At 36.2% G+C, this 26,070-nt stretch overlaps 1 protein-coding gene across 1 annotated transcript in view; it reads left to right on the top strand.

The window, feature by feature from the left end:
* Dhx15 (DEAH-box helicase 15) overlaps positions 1 to 20,566 on the top strand; it is a 40,587-nt gene extending 20,021 nt beyond the window's left edge. Inside the window, exons 5-14 of the mRNA XM_052198158.1 lie at positions 946 to 1,164; positions 3,996 to 4,163; positions 9,047 to 9,133; positions 9,981 to 10,130; positions 10,705 to 10,813; positions 11,546 to 11,737; positions 14,445 to 14,567; positions 17,587 to 17,777; positions 18,806 to 18,975; positions 20,003 to 20,566. Coding sequence (XP_052054118.1) covers positions 946 to 1,164; positions 3,996 to 4,163; positions 9,047 to 9,133; positions 9,981 to 10,130; positions 10,705 to 10,813; positions 11,546 to 11,737; positions 14,445 to 14,567; positions 17,587 to 17,777; positions 18,806 to 18,975; positions 20,003 to 20,120 — 1,527 coding nt within the window. The 3' untranslated portion in view covers positions 20,121 to 20,566. The remainder of the gene's footprint in view (positions 1 to 945; positions 1,165 to 3,995; positions 4,164 to 9,046; positions 9,134 to 9,980; positions 10,131 to 10,704; positions 10,814 to 11,545; positions 11,738 to 14,444; positions 14,568 to 17,586; positions 17,778 to 18,805; positions 18,976 to 20,002) is intronic.
* Positions 20,567 to 26,070: the final 5,504 nt, after the last annotated feature.

Genomic DNA, 26,070 nt, shown 5'->3' on the forward strand with positions numbered 1-26,070 from the left:
AGAAACAAGTTTGCTTTTTTGTTTGCTTTTTGAGACAGGGTTTCTCTATCTGCTAGCCCTGACTCTCCAGGACTTGCTTTGTTGACCAAGCTGACCTCGAACTTGAGATTCCCCTGCCTCTGCCTCCTGAGTGATGGGATTAATGGCCTGTGCCACCACACCCAGCTTGCTTTCAGTCTTGTATGAGGGTAGTAGCACCTTCTTGTAATCCCATGGCCAGGGAGGTAGATATGGGTAGATCCCTGTGTCTTGCTGGCCTAAAGACCTAGCATTTTTCAGATTTTCAAAATAGCTGTACTTAATTTAAGGCAAATTACTATTTGGTCTATTGGATTTTATTAATAATGCAATGTATTAATTACATTAATTAGACTGTAATTGTATCATTGCATATTAACAACTCTTTACTTGGTGTAGAATGAGTGTATCCCTTACATAGGCCCTATGCATTGTTTACTTATCACATATTCTAGTATTTAAAATGTAAATAACTCAACTACATTTTATTCCTTTTTTATTTTTGTTTTTTTAAAACAGGATTTCACTTTCTAACCCTGGTTGACCTTGAACTCACACAGTGATCCACCTACTATCTCAGTGTTAGAGTTTAATGTATGTGCTACTAAACCAGCCTGTACTTTATCTTTAATGTTTTTTTAAAGACTGTCTTTTTTGGTGGTAAAACAAGGTCTCACTTTGTAGCTCTGGCTGTCTTGAACTCTTTGTATAGACCAGGTTGGCCTTGAAGTCTGATGTGTCTGCCTCTCCCATACAATTCTGTTCTAGGATTAAGGGTGACATAAACCACCACACCCAGCCTTCTAAGCTGTCTCTATAGCTGATAAGATAGACTTATAGAACAGTATCTACTTTTTTTTCCCCTTGATTATCTAGGGATCTTTAGAGATTAAGCTTCAAAAGTAATTTTCTGTTTTCCTCTTACAGGTTATAGTTATGAGTGCTACCCTAGATGCTGGGAAATTCCAGATTTACTTTGATAACTGTCCTCTCTTAACTATTCCTGGCCGAACACATCCTGTTGAGATTTTTTATACTCCAGAACCAGAGAGAGATTATCTTGAAGCAGCTATTCGGACTGTGATCCAAATACATATGTGTGAAGAGGAGGAAGGAGACCTTCTTCTTTTCTTGACTGGTCAAGAGGTATGTATCATTTGCGTAGTTTTTGTGTAGAAATGTCCCTTAGCTAGCAACTCTAAACTTGCATGACCAAGGCTGGCCATATTTTTCTCATCTCAGTTCTAAAAGTTTTCAGTTAAATTGTTTGAACATATGCAATATTTAACTGCCTCTTTTTAGATGCTCATATTTAGAGGGGTGCAAACGTATACAATTGAAATGGAAGTTTGTTGTAAATTTCTTTAAATATATGGGCACCTTTTACAGTAGAAGGTCTGAGTCCTGATCTAGAATGTTGTAAGTATGGTCACTAGATTTCTGGTCTGAAGAAAGAGAATTTGCTAAAACAAGTTCTGGTTTCTGTTTAATGTTTTTTGAAGTGAAGTGAAGTGTGAAGGGAAGTACAGTGTCTGCAAGCCCCTTGTGTCACTTAATACGTAGGGTCGCTTTTCCAGAGGAGTGTTTTATACTCCGAGAGATCCTCTCTGTGATATATAACTGCACCTAAACTGTGTTGTAGAAAATTGCTCCAGTTTCCTGCAAACCGAAGGCAGCCTCACTGTACTAAACCTTTTCTTTTTATTGTGTCCTTCTCCTATAGAACTGCTACCTAGGTGATGTTTTGAGAGATGCTATTCAGTTAAGAGCTATGAATTTGAGATAGTTTTTTAAATCCTGGGTTTTGTGGTTTTGTTTTGAATTGTCCTTATTTGTGTCTTTGGACATGATTTTCTTAAATACTATTTATATTGTGAGTTTGAAATTTTTGTGTTCTCAGATTCCTGTGCATTGTTGGATATTTATCAGCCTTTCCATATTAGCTGCATAGGCATAACCAGGAAAGACATTTAGATCTTGCCAAAGGTCTTGGGGAAAGGTATTTGTAAATTCTTTCCCTGTAGAGACGCTCCCTTAGTTCTTTTGTGAGCTGAGGTGTGTTGAAAATACAGTTTCCTGGATAGTCTTCCCTCTTTTGCTACTAGTCAGCCTTTTATGCAGTTAAAGTGGAAAATTTTCCATAAAACTTCTGAAAGACTTAACTAATTGCTTTTCAAATGGCATGTGAACAACATTCATGCTCTTAACTGTTGAAGCCAATGCTTGGTATTCATTTTGTCCTTTTGTGTTTGGTCTCTACAATTTCTCACTTCCTCTTGACTTAATCTACTCTGAGAAGGCATACTTGAATGGTATTAGAAGTTTCAGCTGATCTCATGGAGAGAACCAAATGGGCTTTTTTTCTGAGTCAGCTTAGTGTAATTCATCTCATTCATTGGGGGAAAGGAAGGCAGTGAGCCTCCTGTTTTTAGCTGTGTGCTAGCATGTTGTGAAATGAAGTAAAATTATAGTTGTGAACCCTTGATATATTTTGAGATTGAAGACATTCAGCTGGTTTGTTTTGCATAGATTTCTTATATTAAAAGTCCTTTTTTTTTTTTTTTTTTTTTTTTTTTTTTTTTTTTTTTTTTTTAGTACATGGAATGTAGATGCTAGGCTTATCACTTACCTGTTAATGTGACTGGTATAAACAAATCTGAAATATTAGGAGTCTGGTTTTCTTTATTTCAAAGCTTTTTCACTCTAATAGGGATTTTAATTCCATATTTACATGCCAGCAGGGGGCATTCTATTCTATACAGAGCATTTAAAAGCAATCTTTTTCTTAAAAAAACTTTAATTTTTTTTCAAATAATTGTCATTAATTTTTCATTTTCTAGAAACTTGAGATCTCAAAACAAAATTTGGATTCTTTTTTTTAATATTTTTATTTTCTATATTCTTTGTTTACATTCCAACAAAATAAGGATTTTATATTTTTAAAGATTTCTTTTAAATTTGTGTATGCATGCATGCTTGTATGTATGTATTATGTTTGTGAATCAGACATGTACCTTGTGTTCTCAGCACCAGAACAGAACAGGTGGTTGTGAGCTACCACATTGGTGCTGAGAGTAGCCAGTACTTTTAACTGCTGGCCAGCCTCAAAAATTTTTTTTTATTTTGTTTACCATTATTTTGTGTGCATTGGTGTTTTGTCACATGTATGTCTATGTGAGCATGTTTGATCTTGGAGTTGCATACAGTTGTGAACTTCCATGTGGGTGCTGGGATTCGAACCCTGGTCCTCTGGAAGAACAATAGTGCTCTTAACAGTAAGACATCTCTTCCAGCCTCAAGTTTAATTGCTTCAGCAAAACATTTATTGTCCACCATCAGCCTTTTTAACGCCATTTGCCACGTCCAGAGCAGCTGCTCATTTCCCAAATGCATTTATTGCATCTTTCTTTAGATTTGTATTTGAATACAAATGCATTGGATTAGTTTGCCATGGTGGAGAACATTCTGAAGTGACTCTGAGGCATTTGTGTCAGCATAGTTATGAAATATCTATGTTGATACTATAAAGGTGCTTGTTCTTATTAGGCACAATGATGCAATTTCTTCCATATAATTGCATCAGTGATATGTGACATTAAAGCCTAATTGCTGTATTTTAAATATCTAACACATCAGTTTCTTTTAGATTGTGAAAATGAAAAGGTTATGAGTGCAGTTAAGTATTCCTGGATGAGAAATTTCAATTTTAATACAATTTGTTGAGAATTAATTAGGATGTCTGAGTCTTCAAGAAAAGGGATATGGAATGCAAATATGGTATTTACATATTTGGCTCAATATAGAAATCAAAATTTCTTTGCTTGTTTCAAAATCTAACTTAAATTTCTTTACTTTTGGTTACCAAATTTGAAATCGGTTATCCATGAAATGAAGGCAGATTATAGGTATGTCGAATGGAATGCATACTACGAGGATGAATTTTGTTTTCATTCTTGTTTAACATTTTTATTTTGTAGGAAATTGATGAGGCCTGTAAGAGAATAAAGCGTGAAGTTGATGATTTGGGCCCTGAAGTTGGTGATATTAAAATCATTCCATTGTATTCTACTCTTCCACCCCAGCAACAGCAACGCATTTTTGAGCCACCACCTCCAAAAAAACAGAATGGAGCAATTGGAAGAAAGGTAACATTACTCTCTATAGCCATATTATTGATAGTAGAAAACCTATGAGATACTGTCACTCATAAATTAGAAGCTAGATTATCATGGTACATGCCTGTGATAATAGCACTCTCTGGCAGAAGAGGCAGGATGATAAAGAATTTAAAACTAACCTAGGTTATGAATGGAACCTGCCTAAAAAATGGAGTTAACACAAATTCGAGGCACCCTTGCTTGGTCTACATAGTGAGACCCTGTCTCCAAAAAGAAGACAACAAAAACTCACAACCATTTCCATCACTCAAAGCTATGGATGACTGACTGATTGGCCACAACAGAATACTCTGCATTTCAGAAGGGAATGAAAAAATGTACTAAACTATACTTTTGGACCCTTTAAGAAAAAGAACTACTTTCTCCCATAGAGACAACCATTCTTAGTAGATGGTAGAGTGCTTAGGATGATAAGGGAAAAGGAGGAGAAGTTGCCCAAATATTGTCTTTCTTTTGTTAGATATATAACACTCCAAAACTAAGTGACTTTTTTTAAAGTTTGTATTTTGTCCCCTTAGAATTTTGACTGAGAGAATAGAATTTTAAGTCGACAAGTGTTAAATGGTGACTCTATACAGAATCTGAAGCATTCATCACACTGAATAAATACATGAATTCCTTGAAGACAGGAGCCATATTAACATTCTTTGGTAGAGGGTTATGTAGTTTTCTTGGGTGAGGGAGCAAGGGTACTCCAACTGAGGCACTGTGCTCAGTACCACTTTCAAAATAAGGTAAGATGTTAAAATTGAGGTCTTAATAAACTTGAAAATAAGACTGCACTGTTGAAAAATACCAGTGCATGATTTCAACTTGAGCCGGTTCTTACTAGTTTCTGGTCTAATTAGTGCTTCATTAGGTTGAAGTTGCCATTAGTGCATTCTCTAGGACATCTTAAATCATTTCTGTGGTAGTATGCTGTTCAGGAAGAACCTGAAGAACTAAGTTTGTGGTGAAAGTATTTGTATTTTGTATATCTATCGTTTCACAGTGATGATTTATTTTTAATTATTACACCAAGCTCAAAGCTACCGCAGGATGTAAAAACAAAAACAAGAAAAATGTATAGTCTAGTCTGGTCTGGACAGTCCATTCTACTTGAGTTTCCTTAGTGTTGGAATAGCGAGCATGAGGCAACATTCCAAGCGAAAATAGGTTTGTTTTTCTGTTGCCTAAGCTATAGCTAATTAGTTACTATTAAGCCTCAAAATATGAATTGCTCAGTAAAATGGGACATGGCCTTGTAGAGATGGTTCCATGGTTTTGAAAGAAGGGTTATTGATCTCATTATTTAAAGATAGTTAACCACACGAGCTAATGAGTGTCTTTGAATTGGACGGGAATACTCCATGTTCTGGTAGCTAAAAAGGTGAAAATTAACTTAATTTAGGTAATTATTGTGGACAAACAGTATCCATGCAGGGCAAGCCAAGCTCCCTAAATTCTATTTGAAGAGCATTTAGTGAACTAAATAGGTTTTATTTAGATATGGATACCTTGAAATTTTTCATACTGATGCCACCTGAGGGCTTATTTTCTACTACAGCACTTTACCTTAAGATAGTTTCCTAGTCCTGAGTTTTTACACTTTGCTAATTTTGAACACTATTACAAAGGTATAGTCTAGAACAGGCATGTGACATTCCTGCTTTTCCCAAGCAAATTCCTTGACTACTTCAGGATCACTTTGCTGACTAGTTCCTAATTGAATGGTGAACTGTTACATCTAGATGATTTACTACTTGCTTTACCTCTTGACGAGGCTGCAGTGCAGCTCTATAAACCATCTCTTGCATATGCTCATCCATTCATTCCTGTGTGTGGGTGTTGTGTGTGTGTGTTTGTTACCTAGCTATAGCTGCTATTTTCAGATTTGAATAAGTGTATTCTAACAACTTTTGTGAAAATTAGCCCTTTTTGTTTCTGAAACCACCTTTTATGGTTTATAAATCCTGTCCTTCCCATGGTAGATACTTCAGTGACTATCACACTAGACTAGACTAGACTAGAAAGGCTCAGTTAACAATTGTGGGATTTGAAATATGCCTAGCAACAGATACTTAAAAAGGTATGACTTGGAGTTATATTTTTAATTGAAGCAAGAAACCCTGCTCCATAGTCTGTGTGTGTGTGTGTGTGTGTGTGTGTGTGTGTGTGTGTGTGTGTGTGTGTGTGTGGCTTGTGGGCATCATAATTGTCAAATACTAAATTTCAGGAAAAAATCACATTTTTAAAAAAGATTTATTAATTTATTATGTATAAGTATACTGTAGCTGTCCTCAGACACACCAGAAGAGGGTATCAGATCTCATTACGGATGGTTGTGAACCACCATGTGGTGGTTGGGATTTGAACTCAGGACCTTTGGAAGAGTAGTCACACACACACACACACACACACACACACACACAAAAGACTATGGAGCAGGGTTTCTTGCTTCAGTTAAAAATATAACTCCAAGTCATACCTTTTAAGTGTCTTTTGCTAGATACTTTGGAAGAGAGTGCTCTTAACCCACTGAGCCATCTCTCCAGCCCAATTCCCAAGTTTTAAGTTACTTACTATTCTAAGAAGCATGATGACATTTTCACTACCTGGTTCCTCTTTTTGCACATGATGTGAATCTTCATCTCTTTATTCATCATATCCTGAGGGTGTATGCTACTTGAAAATTGATCATAAAGTGACGAACAGTGCTTATGTTCTAACATAGATGCTCATTTGTAATTCCTTAAAATTGGTAACTGTCTTTGTCAGGGTTTCTATTCCTGCACAAATATCACGACCAAGAAACAAGTTGGGGAGGAAAGGGTTTATACAGCTTACACTTGCACGTCCATCACAAAGGAAGTCAGGACTGGAACTCAAGCAGGTCAGGAAGCAGGAGCTGATGCAGAGGCCATGGAGGGATGTTACTTGATGCTTGCTTCCCCTGGCTTGCTCAGCCTGCTCTCTTATAGAACCCAGGGATAGCACCACCCACAAGGGTCCCTCCCTGCATTGATCACTGAGAAAATGCACTACAGCTGGATCTCATGGAGGCACTTTCCCAACTGAAGCTCCTTTCTCTATGATAACTGCAACTTGTGTCAAGTTGACACAAAACCAGCCAGTACAGTAACATCACAAAATTTTATCACATTGTATATTAGAAGAACCTTGTGAAATGTACTTTTAACATAACAGGAAATAATTGTCTTGCTTTGCTGTCTTAAATATATTCAGAACTGAAGAAGTTAAAAGTACATCATTCTAGGTATTCATATGGCATTTTAAATATTAGATCTCTAATCTTGTTCTCCACAAACCTGTGTTAACTAGTCTAATATGGGGAATTTTTAAAGCAAATTGACACTTAAAGGATATTAATACCTTTGTAGTGTTCTGGTTTGCTATCTAGCTCTGATACTTGGTTAACTTTGTTAAACAAAACTCTGACTTTTTACAAGAATAGTGCAGTAGGTTGTACTCTTCTTACCACTGATGTTAAGCCTTGTTTCCCTTCTAATTACTGATTGTATAAATATGTGATCTATAGAAAGTAAAAATAGCTTCTGCTAATTGTCAGTGTTTTTCTTAGTTGATCAATGTAAAAGACATTTTTTATGTTAAATGTGAAATATTTGTTGCTACATGCTAAGATTTTCTGCTAGTATTTTGGGTAATTTTCCACTTAGATATGAAATCTGTTATTTAAAGCAGTGGATATTACTCTGAATTTAAGGTTTTGAATTAAAAGTTTGTTCTTTTTTTCTTAAGTAAAAGAACGGGAATGAATGCAAGTTGTTTCGATTCTTGTGTGTTTCTAGAGTTGTTCTTATGTATAAGCCCTTGGCTAAGCTGACCCTCTGTTCTGAGAAATGTTTAATATTCAGGTCCTAGGCTAAAAAGGTATTTTCATCTTCAAGTAGAAGATAACCCCATTTTTAATCTCAAAGCATTTTTTTTTTTTTGTCATTTACACTTTCAGTGTCTAACCTTACCTTCCAAATTACAAAGGCTAGGATACATCTGTGTGAACTTGGTGAATGCATGTCTCCAAATGTCAGCATTACTATCAAGAAACATCCATTTCCTTTTGCTTTAGTAGAGAAAGTATTTTATGCCATTTCCTATGTAAAACCAATTTTGTCAACCCCCCCCCCTTTTCTTTGACCAAACATTTTTTTTTTTTGACTTGCTAGTCAAGCACTCTCTAAGCTGAATGAGCCCTCTCAAACTAATTTCTCAAGACATTCTAAAATATAGGAAAAACATGCAAATTCGAGAATAGACTATCATAATAGTATGTGAATGTATCAAGTACATCCCTGTTAGTTTTTTTGTTTGTTTGTTTGTTTGTTTTTGTTTTGTTTTGTTTTTGCTAAATTATGCACTCTTTTTACTAAACCTTTTATATTCCATTGTGAGGATCCGCCAATTCTTACTGGATTGCACTTTGGTTTTTGTTAGTTTTTGTTTTTATTTAATTTATTTTTGCTCATTCAGCCATTTTTATATAAACTATTGATGTCTTTGTGTGTTATATATGTAAAATTTTCCTTGTAAATACTGCCTGGGAATACTGGAATACATGCTATGTGAACTTTGAAGGGAATATTGAGTCTGATTTTAGAAACTGTGCCTAATAGTGTGATTTATTACTTGCCTTTTGATGCCGCATTTCTATTTGTATAATTACTGAGTGTGTGCTTGATAATTATGTATTGATAAAGAATTGCTATTTGAATTAAGTTGAAATGATTAATATTGCACTAAATGATTTTAGTTTGTCTTATTTATTAGTTTAAAACATCTTTTGTTAGTGACAGTAGGTTAAGTCATGGTAATTTTGCTTAATTTCTGAACAGGTGGTTGTGTCAACTAATATTGCGGAAACCTCTTTGACAATAGATGGTGTGGTGTTTGTGATTGACCCTGGATTTGCAAAACAAAAGGTAGCTATGGGTAGAGCTTCCTTTATGTACTGTGAGGGGAGGGTACTAAATGCTTGCTCATCTATGGCTAAAACAGGTTTTCAGATTACTTCTCTATTTGGGGTTTCATTTTCAAATGTATAACATGATCCCTGTGTTCGCCTTCACTCTCAGAAATTAATGCTATGTTCAGTAATCTAGACCACACTTTCCAAATGCTCTAGTATAAAAGTTTTGTGTTCCTTTTGTGTATGATGATGGTGGCTTAGGCATATGGTCTTATGTAGGTAGAAAAGTGGTAGTAATAGAAAATCCTGCATCATACTTATGTAGGTCAGCCACTTGTCCAGAATTAGTTTCTATTTTGTATACCTGGCATACTTATGGAATACTTTAATTCTCTAGGGAAAGGAACACCAGTTACTTGTAAGTGAATAGTTGCTAAAATGTTCAAACGTGTTTTAGATAAGTTATGACATTGTAATCTTTAAGTGTATTAACTTTCTCATTAAAATGAATGCATATGACTAACTTATTTACTGCCTGTTCATAAGAACAGATAGTAAGTTGCTGTCTGCCTTTCCTTGGGGTAAGGGACAGACAAAATTCTTTACTAAACAACATAGCCAAGTTTAAGTTAAGAGCGACAGATGTAAGCCATCTGCATGCTCGCCTACCATGTCTGTGCATGGAATGTAGACAGAATGCCAAAAGAAAGGTAGACTGTTAGGTGAACAGTGCAGAAGCTGATTGTCAGGGGCAACAAACTACCTCTTATTTGACATAAATTGTGACCTGTGAGTGTTGCTTTGATTTTAATTTCATGTTTTGCTGAAGAAAGAATCATAAACTGTTTCCATTCTAATAGGTATATAATCCTAGAATCAGAGTTGAGTCTCTTTTGGTGACAGCAATTAGCAAAGCGTCAGCTCAGCAAAGGGCTGGTCGAGCTGGACGTACCAGACCTGGGAAATGCTTCAGACTTTACACAGAGAAAGCTTATAAAACAGAAATGCAGGTAAGGAGTAATGCTATAACTTGTATATTTAGAAGAGTAAATATAATGTTCTAGTTGAAGCAAAAGAACTTCCTTTATTTCAGCTAACCATTTTGAACAGTGGTTCTCAACCTGTGGATTGCAATCCCTTTGGGGATTCCAGTCACGGCCATCAGAAAACATGAATATTTACATTACAATTCATAACAGTAGCAAAATTACACTTATGAGTAGCAGTGAAATAATTTTAATGGATGTGGGGGGGTCACGATAACATTAGGAAGCATTAGGGCAGCATTAAGAAGGCTATTTTAGAGAGCCTTAAGTGCCTTAGCTTTGCCCCAAATGAGTTATGGTATGGTGTATTGATACATCTCATTTATATTTAAGATTTCGAGTTGAGGTGCTAGCTCCAAACCTTAAATATTACAGAAGTGGTTGAGAAGAGTACGATTTTTTTTTCATTTAGAATAATCTCAAATATTCTTACTCCTGTGAGATAGTTACATACAAGTTACATAATGCCAGAGCAAGAGGTTACGGGGGCAAGGATAAAGGGTATTATTACCATAACATGTGCTTTTACTTTTATTAGGATAATACCTATCCTGAGATTCTGCGTTCTAATTTAGGATCAGTTGTATTACAATTGAAGAAGCTTGGTATTGATGACTTGGTACATTTTGATTTTATGGACCCACCAGGTATGACTTAAACAGCACCTTTTATCAGCTCTGTTAACTGAAGATGTTTTTCTTTAAATCCTATGGATTATATATGCTTTAAGTACATTTACCTTTGCTTCCATTATGCATTAAGATTGGTTTTATGTGGCAGTGTTAAGACTTTAAAGACGGTGGCAGTTAATGAGAGTGAGTAAGTCCCCTCTAGATGTTATTCTGGGAATTTACATTAATTGAATTATTGCCGGGGTAGGCAAATATAAAAATTATATTTTTATACCTCTGTTTTTTGTTTTGTTTTTTTCGAGACAGGGTTTCTCTGTATAGCCCTGGCTGACCTGGAACTCACTCTGTAGACCAGACTGGCCTCGAACTCAGAAATCTGCCTGTCTCTGCCTCCCAGAGTGCTGGGATTACAGGCATGCACCACCACTGCCCGGCTATACTTCTGTTTTTTACTTCTAATTTTACACTTCTAACTTTTCCTGGAAAAATAATTGTCTGCTGGCTTTAGTCTTACTAAAGATCCTGGCTTCTCTATGTAGGAGTTACATCTATCTCCCATAATGCCTGGCTTGAAAGTCATTTAATGTGGTATTGTTTGCTCTATCTGTATTACTGAATTTGATGACAGTTTGAGTTCTGAACTGGATCCAATAATGAATGAAAAATGAGATGGCTTATAATAGTTTGCACTGTCATATTTTTGCTTACTTAAGACAACTCATCTAATAGATTGCCTTTTTCTCTTAGCTCCTGAAACTCTGATGAGAGCCCTAGAACTTTTGAATTATTTGGCTGCTTTAAATGATGATGGAGATCTGACTGAATTGGGATCCATGATGGCAGAGTTTCCTTTAGATCCACAGCTCGCTAAAATGGTTATTGCAAGTTGTGACTACAACTGTTCTAATGAGGTCCTATCTATTACTGCTATGTTGTCAGGTAATAGAGGGAGAGGGACCAAAGACCCAGCTCTCCAGAGGTTGGGTGGACTCCCTTGTGTTGGTTACTGTTGTTGTTATCATTATTATCATCATTACTACAACTACCCAGTATGTTAATAATAGATTTTACACATAGATTTAAGGAACTTCGTTTCCTAAATATCTTGTAAAAATTAGCTTTATAAAAATTCTTAGAAAAGTAAAGTTTTTGTGCGCAAAATATAGTAAAACATTGGCTCTATTGAGTATAGACAGAAATTGCAATAAGAATAAATGCCATTGTAACTGCATTTTTTTTAAGATCCATTAGTCCTATTTTAACAGTTTATTAAAAGTACAGAAACTTTGCTAGTACTTGATATTCACTGAGCCTGTGTTACATTTAAATAAAATCGAGCCTTTCCTACATGTATGTGTATTCAGTGACAAGAGTTTCTGATTTAGTGTCACATAGAAGAAGTAGTAATGTATAATTTGGGGCTTGAAGTCAAAATCTGATTTTGATATTTGTTTACAATGGCAGAAAAACACCTGCTTAAAGAAATCTTTTTATAAACTTGACAATTTTTAAACATTAGATGTTACATTGAGAAATTAGTGCTCTTTCTTAGTGGCAATAAACTTTAACTTGGAAATTAGATTTCCGGAAAGGTGAAGAAATACTATAACCAATGATTCTTTTTTTAAGCTAAAAGTAACCATAGTACTGTATGCTACTAGTTTCAGTACTAGAGACATCTGACTTTTAATTGCAGAGTGGTTTATTGATTTTGATTACTTATTGCCATAAATTCCAAAATCTATGGAATTAAAGAATAAGTTTTCTAAAATAAAATTCTGGCATAGTTCAGATGTATGGTATATTCTAATGGTGTGACTTTTACTTAAGTAGCTAAATGTTTTCTTGCAGAGTTATGACTGATCAGACTCAGAGCAGATGGGCAGGGCAGTATCAGTGTTTTACATAAATTGTCTCATTTGCAGAGGTGGTGGTAGGTTGTTGTCTGCCTTGCTTATATGTTTCTTATATTCTCCCAGTTGTCTTTCTCCCAACGACTTTAGTTTTTAGAGAAAGGGGCAAGAATTATTAAATCATGTGCTTGTGTTATTTGCTAGGATTTCTTTTCCTGTAGGTTTTTATTATCAGACATAGTAAACAGTACTTCTGTTGTGTTTAGAGTATTAATCCTTTACAGTAGGTCATTGTGAGATTGAACTCATCAAGCTAGATGTTTTATGCGTAGTAGGAATTTGGAAGAGCACAGGATTTACTGGTGGTTGTCTACACTATTGAGAATAAACATACACATAGAGTTTTTTTAAACAAGGACAATGTTATAATTGAAATTGCAGTGAAGGAGAAATCAGGACAAAAAGCAGAGCTTGTGAAGGTCCTCCACCCCCTTTTTTTTTTCCTTCTTTTTTTTCTCTCTCATTAGTTTGAGGTTCTGAGTTGAAAACTGGAGGCCTATGGGCTCTCCTGTTAGTGCTTAGAGCTGTGAGATGTTTCTCTACTTTTATGAGTTACCTTGCTTCAGTTACATTAAGCAAGACTTACAATGCTTACTGTGATTGCTTTGATGTCTTATTTGGCTACCTTGGCATCTTTACAGGGGGAAACTATGCAAAAGAGTAATTTGATGCTATGTTTGATCTCATTGTTGATTATTCCCTTTATTTTCTATCTGAATTGATTGTGATTTTTATTGGTAAGGTTATAAGAGCTTCAAAATATATTGAAAAGTCCCAAACTTGTTAAATATTTATTTTGATACAGCTTTTTATAACTGGAATTGCTAAAGTGAATTAATTAGGAAGGTTGTATTCAAAAAGATGTAGCACATACTTTGTAAGATTGTGAATTAATCTTGAGGCTCTAAACAACTACTATAGTTCAATATTTTGATGATCCTTGAAATATTGACTGTTTCAGACTAATTGTCAATTCTTTAATATTGGATTTACTTTTATATTGAGAGTTTGATTCAAAATTTTTAAACTTGGGGCTTTATTAACTGATTTTTTTATTATTAAAATGCTGCAACATTAGACTGAATATCCCAACCTTCTGGAATTTTCTTAATTCTAAGGCCATTTTAACCTTCCACCACTACTGCTATCATCAAACCCAAGATTTCTTGAGTATTTTTTTTTAAATGTTTACATATGCTTTTGCTTACCGGTGCTAATAGTGATACCCACCAGTTGGTAATAGCCACAGATTTAGGGAAATAATTTTGATAGAAATGTGGCAGTAGACTGGTTGTTTTAGTTACTAGTGGGCAAGTACAGCTTCCTAACTATAGCCATTCAGTGGGTTGAATGGATGGCCTTTTGAACAATTAGTTAACTAAAAGGCTATTGATACCATACTTCTGGTTATTGGTAGAGCTATCAGCACTGGTTTTTGAAATAAGTTGAGTTTTCTAGTAATTTGATGGCCTTCAGAATAGCTGTTTTGATGCCTACTTTTAGATCTAGTTAAAATAATCAGGTACTCTGTAGCTTTGAAACCCTCTTGTCTTACAGATGTGGTTAGGTGATGTACCAATTCAAGGTAGTAAACAGTCCAAGATGCAGTTGGAGGCCATCCTGCCCTGCCCTATGCTCTGTGAACTGACCTAGCTAGGCCTTGTTCCTCTATCTGTGAATGCGTGACTCATCGATATGGGCGTTTGTGTTGGGCCCATACCAACCTTGTTTAGTCCCACAGTGTTTTGTTCGCCCCACGGAGGCCAAGAAAGCTGCAGATGAGGCCAAGATGAGATTTGCCCACATAGATGGAGATCATCTGACACTGCTGAATGTCTACCACGCGTTTAAACAAAGTAAGTAAAATTAGATTGAAGGGACTCTTGTCTGAATGTCACGTGGAACATAGATGTTTTTTCATCTCAGTTTCATTTATACTCTGTGACCAGGTTCATTAGAAAAACTGCTGACTAGCATTTAAAATAGAATTGCCAATCTCTTTCAAAATTTTTTAGGTTTATCAAGGGAAAGAGGAACAATTATAGAAAACTTGAAAAATACAGTGATACAAATGAGACCTGTATACATTTAATGACAACATAGAAAAATTGTGATATGCTTTATGTTTTATTTCTAAATGTCATAATTTTTCAATAATTTTATATTACTTATGTAATCTTACTAACATTCTTATAATAAAACTAACAACTTGAACAAGCAATTGGTTTGAGTTCCTGTTCTTGGTCATACTACAAGTGGCCTGTAAAAGTTCACTCGCTTCTCACCTATAAAATTGAAAGACATTAGTTGCCCACTTATTAAATTTCTCCAATTTTATATCAAAGCAATTATGAAATTTAAATATATGTATTTTGGTAGGTGAGTTTGGTGAAAATATTAAACAATGGATATCCAAAGATGTCTTACTCTGTTGTATTAGCCACAGAAGCTAGAGGTAGAAAATGAATTAGAAAGTAATATTAATTCCCTAGAGGCATGGATTTTAATTAAATGCTTCTAGTTACCCAAAAAAGGGTGGTAAGCCTTGGTGGGATTTATACCTGTTACTCTCTGTGTCCTTGTATTATACCAGAGGCAGCAAATGTATGTGATAGAACAGACACTTTGAAAGTAGAGCAGTCTTATTTAGTAACTGCTACCTTTTAAACTACACACTTTTTGGGTTGGACAGATGACTCAGTGATTACAGTCTCTTTCTGTTCTTCCTGAGGACCTGAGTTCAGTTCCCAGCACCCACATTGGATGATTAGAACAACTGTTAACTTTAGAGGATCTGAAGACTTAGGCCTCCACTGGTAGCTTACCTGTTCCCCACACAGAATTAAAAATACAGCATAAAATACAGTTTTTAAAAACTAAATTTTCAGCTCACCATGCCATTATTTGAATGTTTCATATTCTATTGAATCTGAGATTTTTTCCCCCCTTGGGAATACAGGGAAGCTAAGATGTCATGTGAATAAAATATCTTAATATCTGTACAATATTTACAATTAAACTTTTTTTTTTAACACCAAGTGACTTGCCTTTGAATATGTAGAGTAACTCTTGGCGTTTAAGGGGTGACTAACAAGCATTTGTTTAGATTTTTCTCTATCCCATTTAGGTTTTTTTTTTTAAATCAATTTAGAAATATGGTAGAGCCATCAGGTGATAGGTGATTATCTTAACTAACATTGTCATTTGATTGGTCATTTGGTTAGTTAGTTGGTTTATCCAAGCAGACATTAAACTTGGGTGATACTCTCTCTGCGTAGCTAGGACAGCAGATGGTTTAACCAGGCCACGCTCTTGTTAGTCTCTGCTTGAGTTTTAAAAATTGGGAAACTTTAAAAAGCTGTACACTTGCTTAGGGTATGCAAATCAATATCTTAGTTTAGAAATTTTCATTCCCCAGCGTTTGGTCATATTCTTTAGTTGGAAGATGTATTTCTTAGTCCTGCTTATTCTTAATTTTTTTAAAGAATTCTTTTATGTATGAGTACACTGTAGCTGTCGTCAGACACATCAGAAGAGGGCATCGGATCCCATTATGAGACATCATGTGGTTTCTGGGAATTGAACTTAGGACCTCTGGAAGATCAATCAGTGCTCTTAACCACTGAACCATCTCTCCAGCCCTGGCTCTAGTTTTTAATGCTTTTTTTTTTTTTTTTAACACTTTTTCAATTTTGCCACCCTTTCAATTTTATCAGTAAAGCAGATGATGCAATTTTCTTGTGTGTCTGTCATTAAAAATAGGCTACTCCAAAAGGATTCTTTTCCTTTGATATATTTGGTACCTTTTAAGCTCTGAATTGCATAATACTGGTTTTAAGTTTTTCAAGAAATCATTAGAGAAATACCTTTTTGATAATATATGTAGTAAAAATTATTAATACTTGGCATGCTTACTTATAGTCCTTGGAAGACACAGATAACAATAAAATCTTGCTTGTAAATTGTTGGGGCAGATGTCGTTGCAGTCAGAATTTAGCATCTCCATGTAGAGGACTAGTTTAGGCAGCGTTAGAGAGCATCATGCTACTTGTTTGAAGTTCACTTCATTAATGTTGTATTTTATTTTCATCAGCTAAGGCTGTGATTTCTTTGAAAATGAGCAAAATCTGGCATTTTACCAAGTTCTCTGAATCTACCAGTGTCTAATAAGTCCTTTGTTGGAAACAGCCAGGTGGCTGTTAATAGGTAAATAATTCAATTTGCTAAGAATCATTGATTCAAAATCATGTTTTACTATTGATTAGCCAGAAACCTTAGTACTGTTTCTATGAATTCATTTGAATCAGGTTTATTGCTTGTTTTCTTTTAAGAAAAGCTGGCAATTATTTAGACAAGATGTATATAAATGTTCTCTTGGTTGTTTAGTTTTAATGTCTTACTAAAGAATTTGTGTTGTCCCGGGTGGTGGTGGCGCACGCCTTTAATTCCAGCACTTCGGAGGCAGAGGCAGGCGGATTTCTGAGTTCTAGGCCAGCCTGGTCTACAGAGTGAGTTCCAGGACAGCCAGGGCTATACAGAGAAACCCTGTCTCCGAAAAACAAAACAAAAAAACCAAAAGATTTTGTGTTGTCTGTGGATCTTTGTTCCTGTCTGTGGGTGAATGCAAGTGTCTGAGGAGAGCAGAGGCTTCAGATCCCTGGACCTGGAGCTGCAGGTGTCCCAGTGTGAGCCACACAGTATGGGTGTGAGGAACCAACCTTTGGGTCTCTGACAAAGCACACTCTTAACCACTTAGCCATCTTTCCAGCCCTGTAGCCTAATTTTTATTTTTTTAAATAAAAAGTTGCCTTTCAAAATGTTCTACTGTGTGGATGATTCATGGTTCTCTCTTTTTCCTCCCCCCCTACTTTTTAGATCATGAATCTGTTCAGTGGTGTTATGACAACTTCATTAACTACCGGTCCCTGATGTCTGCGGACAATGTACGCCAGCAGCTATCAAGAATTATGGACAGATTTAATTTGCCTCGTCGAAGTACTGATTTCACAAGCAGGGACTATTATATTAATATAAGGAAAGCTTTGGTTACTGGGTATTTTATGCAGGTAAGTAGTTAAATGACTAGGTAGTATTTGCTTTTGGTTTGGTTTGAGTTGAACAGTATATAAAATTGGCTCTTACTCTTTGGTCTAGTTTCTTTGAATGACTTACCTATGCAGAATCATGTCTAATGAGTAGCAAGTTGGTGCCTTAATTAGCTAAGTTAGAATTTTTGTTTATTTGGGTATAATTTTAGAAGTCCCTGGTTTTTGTAACTGGAGTCTTTGTTGTAACAAATGAGTACTTTGGCCATTTCAGGTACAAATATAAGTGTTTGCCTTTTGATTTTGCTAAATCTATTAAAGTTCCTCAAAATCTGGTTCATAGTTTAAAGTGTATTATCATAAGACCACTAGTGAAGCTGTTAGATGCATGAATCCATAAGTCTGCAGTTTATTTTCCTCTTTAAACATCTCTACATTTATTAATTTACATGCAATTATTTTGACTGAGTGTGTGTGCATGTACACTGCATCCACTGTCCACTGGAGGAACAGCTAACTATCTTAACTACTGAGCCATCTCCAGCCTCCTTGTCTCCACACTTAAATAACTACATTTCTTTAGTGTTTCTACACAGTGCTTATTGATATTTATGACTAACTTGAGGCACTGTAAAATCCTAGTGTCCTTTAATTTAAGCCATTCTGAATTTTTCTTTGTCTACTTTGTAGTTAGTGTGTGGTGCCAAAGAGACATGCCTGAGATAGAAAATGAGGACTGGGGATTTGCTCAGTGGTTAAGAGCACTGACTATATTCATCCAGAGGACCTGGGTTCAATTCTCAGCGCCCACATAACATCTAAAAACCGACTGTAACTCCAATTCTAAGGGATCCAGCATTTTTTATGCCCCCCCCCCCCTCAGGCAGCCACACATGGTACACAAATAGGCAAGCAAAACACATGAGCATGTATGTACACACACACACACACACAGCAAAACAAACAAGAGTATTTTTAAGTTTTCATGTAAATAGCCTCATACTGTTTTATAAGTATTTTACTGGAAGCACTAATTATTTCTGTTTCAGGTGGCACATTTAGAACGTACAGGGCATTACTTAACTGTGAAAGATAACCAGGTGGTCCAGTTGCACCCCTCTACTGTGCTTGATCACAAGCCTGAATGGGTGCTTTATAATGAGTTTGTGCTGACAACAAAGAATTATATCCGGACATGTACAGATATCAAGCCAGAATGGTAAGTAAGCACACTGTGTTCAATTTGATTTTAGTATTTTGCTGTGGATAGAATATGCCTAGATGTATCCTTACTCATTGTATAGCTTGAACTTCTCATCTAGGTGTGTATACTCTTGTATATAGACCTAGGATTAACATCATAGTATGATTTGCTTTTGTCATTTGTTTTTAAGTCAGTGTTATGGTGAGAGGACAGTGGGAATGTTAGTGTGGGCAGGGAGTTGAGGACCATCAGGAGTTTCTTGGTGCCATTTTGTTGTAGTCTCTGTTGGCAGATGTTTGTCTTTTTAATATTTTACTTGGTTTAAGTATTTCATTTGTCTTTATTAAATGCTGAGGGGTTTTATGACATATATAAAGGTAAAAATTACATCAAATTATTCCTTAGCATATTAGCTTCTAAAAACTGAGATTATGACAGGCTGTTCAATTTTTTAGCAAAATGGTACCCTTGTGATTTCCCTACCACCACCATTTTTATGTGTTATGGGAATGCCAACCAAGAGTGGACTGGAAAGCATTTATGTTGGGTTGTGCCACCCAGTGTTTTGCTGCTTCTGTCCAACACTGATTTATGGCTTTTGACACTTCAATTGTTTAGAATGTTATCATTTTATTATGTTTTACCAAGGGAAAACGTTATATAGTTTTATATTTGTAGTTCTTAATATGGATAATGAGATGAAGTTACTTATAAAAACCATGACCTTTAAAGTACAGGTTGAAGTGCAGGCGAATAAAACACTAAATAGTTTTGTGTTTTTATATTAATGTAAATAAAGTATTAGAAAAATTAATCCTGATACTTTTTTTCATAGTTGATAAATTCAACAGAAGATTTATTTATATTTTTGCTAAGCTGATATTTCTTAAACTGATGTTTGTAAAGATGTGGTTTTAAATCTTTTATCATTGATTTGTGTTTGAACATTTGCCTTCATTCAGCAGCAGTGTAATTATTAGCAACTCTAGTTCTTAAATCTTTATTTCATAACTTCTTCCCCCTCCCCCCCCATTCTGGACAGGTTGGTGAAAATTGCCCCTCAATATTATGACATGAGCAATTTCCCACAGTGTGAAGCAAAGAGACAGTTGGACCGCATTATTGCCAAACTTCAATCCAAGGAATATTCACAGTACTGAATTCAATGCTTAGAACTGAAGTTATTCAGAGGACAGCTTTAAAAGATGAATGAAGTCAAGTTCAAGTTGTGCTCTTCATGTTGGTTCAATAATGGCCTTTATTTGAAAGCTTTTTAATTTTTCTTTACAGTAAATATTCCATTCTGATTTCATAAATTAAACATTTATGCCTCCCTTTGTGTTGACACTGTAGCTCATACTGGAAAAGTCGATCAATGTTTTGCAGTTTATTGAAAGTAGTTCTATATATAACAATGTTATAAGCATTTCTTTAGAAATGGTTGAAAATGCTTCTAAAATGTGATTATCGACCATGGTATGCATGATCGTTGTAATTGTTGACATTCCTTTTAGAAGTTGTGAAATGTTACAACTTGTGCTTCTGTAGACACAATCTTCTGTCTCCGTACAGAGGCACTGACTTCAATAAAGTCTATTTATACTAATTTTGGCCCAAGTCCTTCTGTATCTTTTATTCTAAGAGTCTCTATAGAGAGTGGCTGCTTTTCCCAAGTGTTGGGATTTTTCTTTTTTCATTGTAATTATACGGTTACTACATATTTAGCATTTTTTAAAAGGAGTACTCCTTAGGTACAGTAGCCATTAAACCCAGGTTTTAAAGAGCATAATGTAGCACTTTCTTAGGTTAATCAGTATGTAATCTAATGGGATAAAGTGTGTAATATTTTTTGAAATTGGATCCCCAGAGACAGAATAACGGAAGAATGGCTTTGTCCTCATTCCTAAAGCTCATTTCATAAGGCCGATAGTTTATTACCTTGTTAAATGCGTTGTGTCATGTTTTATTGTACTCAGATAAACAGTTTAAAAGCACTCTAGCTCCCTAGCACATCTTTATTTGTATTGGATAGGAGGGAACAGTATTCTGGATCACCTTTAGTTTTACTAAATGAATGTTGGACGCTTTTATCTTGTAATTTGTATAATGTGTTAAAATAAGCTTCCTATTTGACAGGCAGTAGACAAACTAAAACCCTTCTGGAACCAAAATGAGATGATTGATGTGGCCAGTCAAAAGTATTGCAATATTTTTTTTCACTTATAGACTAAATACTGTTACTACATTTGAATGTGCCTTTCTCTTGTTATTTTACTTTGTTTTAAGACAGGGTTTCAATATGAAGTCCTGGGTGACCTGCTGTTGACTCTAGATTAGATTGGCCTAAGAAATCACTGATTCTCCTATCTCTGCCTCTTTTTTTTTTTTTTTAAATGAAAGATAAAATGTATAGTTGTGATCCGTTGATGTGTCAGTTTCAGGCTACCTGAATACTTTTAGTGCACCTCGTATTATATGGTGCCTAGTGATGCAGGGTATCTAGAAACCTCATCTAAGAGATGAGGAGAAAACAGTACTGGCTCATTGGTCTTGACAGTAAGTGAAAGAAAGTTTCTGCAATTGTTTCTGTCTTGTTTAACTCTGTCTTAAGAGAAAATCATATTATTAAGAGAAAACCATAATATTAAGAGACTTTTAATCCAACATTTCTAGCAGAACCTACTTGGAGGCTATGAAAAGTGCTCCGGCCAGGCTGTGGTGGCGCGCGCCTTTAATCCCAGCACTTGGGAGGCAGAGGCAGGTGGGTTTCAGGGCGCACGCCTGTAATCCCAGCTGGGAGGCAGAGGCAGGCAGATTTCTGAGTTCCAGAACAGCCAGGGCTACACAGAGAAATCCTGTCTTGAAAAAAAGAAAAAGAAAAAAGAAGAAAAGTACTCCTGTGTACTTAACAACCCTAAAGTTCCCTTTGATTCTGGCTCCTGAGCTCACTGCTGTTCGTTGCTGTAACTCCTGTCACTGTTCCCCTACCGTTGCGTCTTGAGGATTGATCTCAGATTGTTGGCTTTGTTGGGAAGTGTGTCCGCCTGATAATGCATTTCACAAGTGGAAAATCAAATTTAATCCATGTGAAAGTTACAGTTGACTAGCTTGGTAGATACTTGTTTACATACTGATTATGTTTTGTATATAATACCTATTAGACTTGGAGAGGGAATCTGTCACTTCAGAATTTTTTACTGGTTCTCAAGAAAAGTTCATTTCAGACCTATGAATACAATGCTTCACAGGCAGCCATTACGCAAGGGTAAGAATTTGGCTTTGCCACTAGTGAGACAAGCATCATTTCAGGCTATGGAAAGTTGAGTTTTACTTTGAATTGTCTCAAGCCATTTGAACTCAATATCAAAAGTGTCCTTAGTAGTCTTCTCATTGTTACATAGATAAGATGAGCTTAAATCTGGGTGTTTGGCAAGTGTCCTACACTTTTAAGTTACTATGTGTTTTTTTCCTCATGAAATTGTTGTAGACTCACTATAATTAACAGATTGTAGGTATTGGGGGGTGGAATATTGTGGATTGTATCTAGGACATACTCCAGATTTACATACTACACCTAGACTAGAGTAGATTGAACCTGATTAAGAAGTTAGAAATGCAAGAACACATGATATACAACTTTTTAACCTTTTTTTTTTTTTTTTTTTTGAGGGAGAGGGTAAAAGAGAGGGAACAAAAACCAACTGTAGATCTTAGGTGCAAGGAACATAGTAAGAACCAGATACCTGAGGCAGGATCAGTTAAGATTAGACAAGTCTTAAAGGCACAGGAGTGAAGCCAGGAAGCAGAGCAGTAAGTCGGTATGCAGTGTGAACCTTGGGGATATCACATGGTCTCCCTTGTGGGGTTCTAATGGTTTTTACATTCCTGGATGGTTAGTCTAGCTAACATAGTTTTTGAAGTTCCTGCTTTATTGAAGTGTAATTTACTTTGTTTGTTTGTTTGTTTGTTTGTTTTTCAAGACAGGGTTTCTCTGGTTCCTGCAACTCACTTTGTAGACCAGGCTGGCTTCAAACTCAGAAATCCGCCTGCCTCTGCCTCCTGAGTGCTGGGATTACCATGCCCGGCTTGTAATTTACATGTAAGAATTTGTCTTAGGTATATAGTTAGTAATGTTAGGTAATAAATATATTACCCAGCATTTTTTCATTGCTGCTCAAAATTTCTGTGTCTCTGTTCCCTTTGTTCTCATCAACCATTGCATTTTTCTGTTTCTAGTTTTGTCTTGTAACAGGATCAGAAGTGGAATTAGGCCTATTTAAATGTATGTATCAGTGTTTGCATTCATTGCTCATTACACATTGCTCTTATATTTGCCAGTTAAATATATTTGGATTTCTATGACAATGTCATGGATTTATGGGTCTTTTATGTGGACACTTTTTATTTCTCTTGAGTGATGCTTAATCGAGGTTGTTGGATTATGCAATAAGTCATGTGTAACTTTGAAAGCTTCCAGTTTCAAATTGCTACACTATTTTGCTACTGGCTTGCCAGATTCATAATTACCCACTTCTCATAACATTCCAGTAGGCAAAAACAAAAAAAAAGTACATTTTAGCAAGTGCCTATCACAAGACAGACTACTGTGGGGAAGGTTGTGAATTAGAACTGCACTTAAATTTTTTTTTTTTTTTTTTTTTTTTTTTTTTTTTTTTGCTAGCTAGCTAATTTAGGTTTGAGATAGAAGCAAGGAATAGAGGAGGAAGATGGACCAAGAAATGGATGAGCACAGCTCACTGATCAGACAGGCTAGGCAATCTGTGGGCTGCCAGTCCAGTGAGAGATCTTGTCTCAAAACAGCAAGGTGGAGAGAGCCAGAGCAGATGCCTGACACTGGCTCTTGGCCAGTGCATTCAGACACTTTCTCTCTTTCTCCCTCTCCCTCAAAAAAAGTTAAAAAGTTGTATATCATGTGTTCTTGCAGGTAGCCAAAGGAGTCAGCAGTAGACTACCTGTGTCTGTGTGTGTGTGTCTGACCCTCATCAGATATTTTTAGCCCAATAGTCATTTTAATATCCAGGAGGAAACTCAAATTTTTCTTAACATGCACAAGTTGATCAGCTGATCTCTATGAAGATAGAAAGTGGAATGTGAGAGTGGGCTTATGCCTGCAGAAATCTTTGGACATTTTAAAGAAGACACTTTGGTTTACTCAAATCTGAATAGAGGAGCAGAACAAAGGGATGGCTGAGACCGTCAGTGAACTGCTTAATATTAGCTGCATGTCAATTTAGATTGTACAACTTGGCAAGACGAGGAACTAGGAAATACTTTTAGGTATCTGGTATATCACTGTTCGGTGTCTTAACAAAGAACCTGATATTTCATCCAGCCGACTTGACCAGTGTTAATAACCACATTTCTCAAAAAGGGAAACGTTTATTTTTGTGTAGTCAGTTATTTTCAGAATTTTTTAAAACTTCTGATCTTGCTATATAACTTAGTTCCTGTATTTAATCATTTTTAGTTAAACTTTGAACTTGAAGAAATAAGTTTATATTTTTTTCTCTTATCTTTCTGTACCTGAAAGGAGCTGACTTTGAAGGAACTCACTAATAAACTTTAGACAGGTGCACCTGCATTTCTCAGAGCGTTTGTACAGGAATTCTATTTTCTTACTGTAAAGTTAGTTGTTAGAAGACAGGGATCTGAAACCCACGTTTCCCACCGTTGTCATCATGTGATGGCAGATAGATGTGTTTTGGTAGAGTACTGGTTTTATGTGAGTAACAGGTTTTATCCAGCAGGCAAGCCGAAGGCTGTAGAGAAAATAAATAGCATGGTGGGAGGAAAGGAAGCAATCAGTAGTGATGGTTGCTGTGGACTCTGCATTCAGATCAGAACTGCGCCTTGCACGGCTCCAGGGCCGATGATCATTCTCCTGAGTTTGGAAGACATGGCACTAAAGGTCACTGGTTGGGTCATCAGTGTTTAGCCATGCCAGTGTTTGGCCCTGCATGCTTCTAGGATTGTGGTACTCATAGGAGTTTTGAAAGATGCCCAGGCTCTGCCTTAGTTCCTGATGGACCAGGTGGAGCTAGCAGTGGCACTTTAGTGAACTTGGCTCTGTAGTCTGAGCTAGTCTAACTCAACAGCACTCTATTTTGCCACAGGATTACCAGTCTCCCACCATGCCCATCTCTCTATTCTAGTTTCCCATTCCAGTGTACTAATCCCAAGAAGTAAGCATGAAAGAGCAAATACAACACTAAAGATTGGGAGAAGTAGGTGTATGAGAAGGCATGTGTACTGTGTGTGAGCCTGGTTCTTTCAGAATGAGCTGCCACGTCTCTGCTGGGAACTGGACCCAAGTCCTTTGGAAGGACAGTCAGTGATCTAACCGATAAGCTATCCATCCAGCCCCAAGGTGGCTGTGTAAAGCTTATTCTAGTAGGTTTCAGTACAGTCACTCTTGATGGTGGCAGTAGAGTCTTGCTGGGCACATCTGAGCATGCCTACTCTCAAGGTTTGTTGGCTAACAGAAACCTTGCATCGTAAGCTTTATTTTCAGCTTGCTCACAACAAACTCCCTTTTGAGACTCGGAGCCATCCCGGAAATGCATCTTTACCACTTTTTCCATCTCTGGACTTGGACATTTGAAATTCAGAGCAGTTTTCTTCTGGTATTATATGAGAACCGTGTTTTTAAGTATGTCCCCAGTGTATCACCAAGCCCTGCATGTTGTAATTTTTCAGCTTTTATTTTTACTTTTTAGTTAATGTTTTCTATTAACATACACAAAAATCGGTTTTATTTTTGCTTTAAAAAGATATCACTTCCTATGGCATGTCTGTGGAAGTTAGGGGACGATCTGTGGGGGGCAGTTCTACTATGTGGGTCCTAGAGTTCAGACTCAGGTTCTTAATTGTGTTGCAAGAGTTTGTATCCTCTGAGCCGGCTGGTGACCCTCATTGTGGCATTTTTGTGTATCTGCATTTGCTTCCCTGCCCCCATGCCCTCTGCCCCTCCCCCTAGCAGATCTATTAAAAATGTGACTGCTTTGACTTGTTTTTATGGCTGACTCTGTCTTCTCTGAGCTCCACACTCCTTTCCCCCCTACTAAGCTAGAGACTGGACCAAGCACCACG

Source organism: Apodemus sylvaticus, chromosome 11 (genome assembly GCF_947179515.1).
Source record: "Apodemus sylvaticus chromosome 11, mApoSyl1.1, whole genome shotgun sequence".
Classification (NCBI taxonomy): Eukaryota; Metazoa; Chordata; class Mammalia; order Rodentia; family Muridae; genus Apodemus; species Apodemus sylvaticus.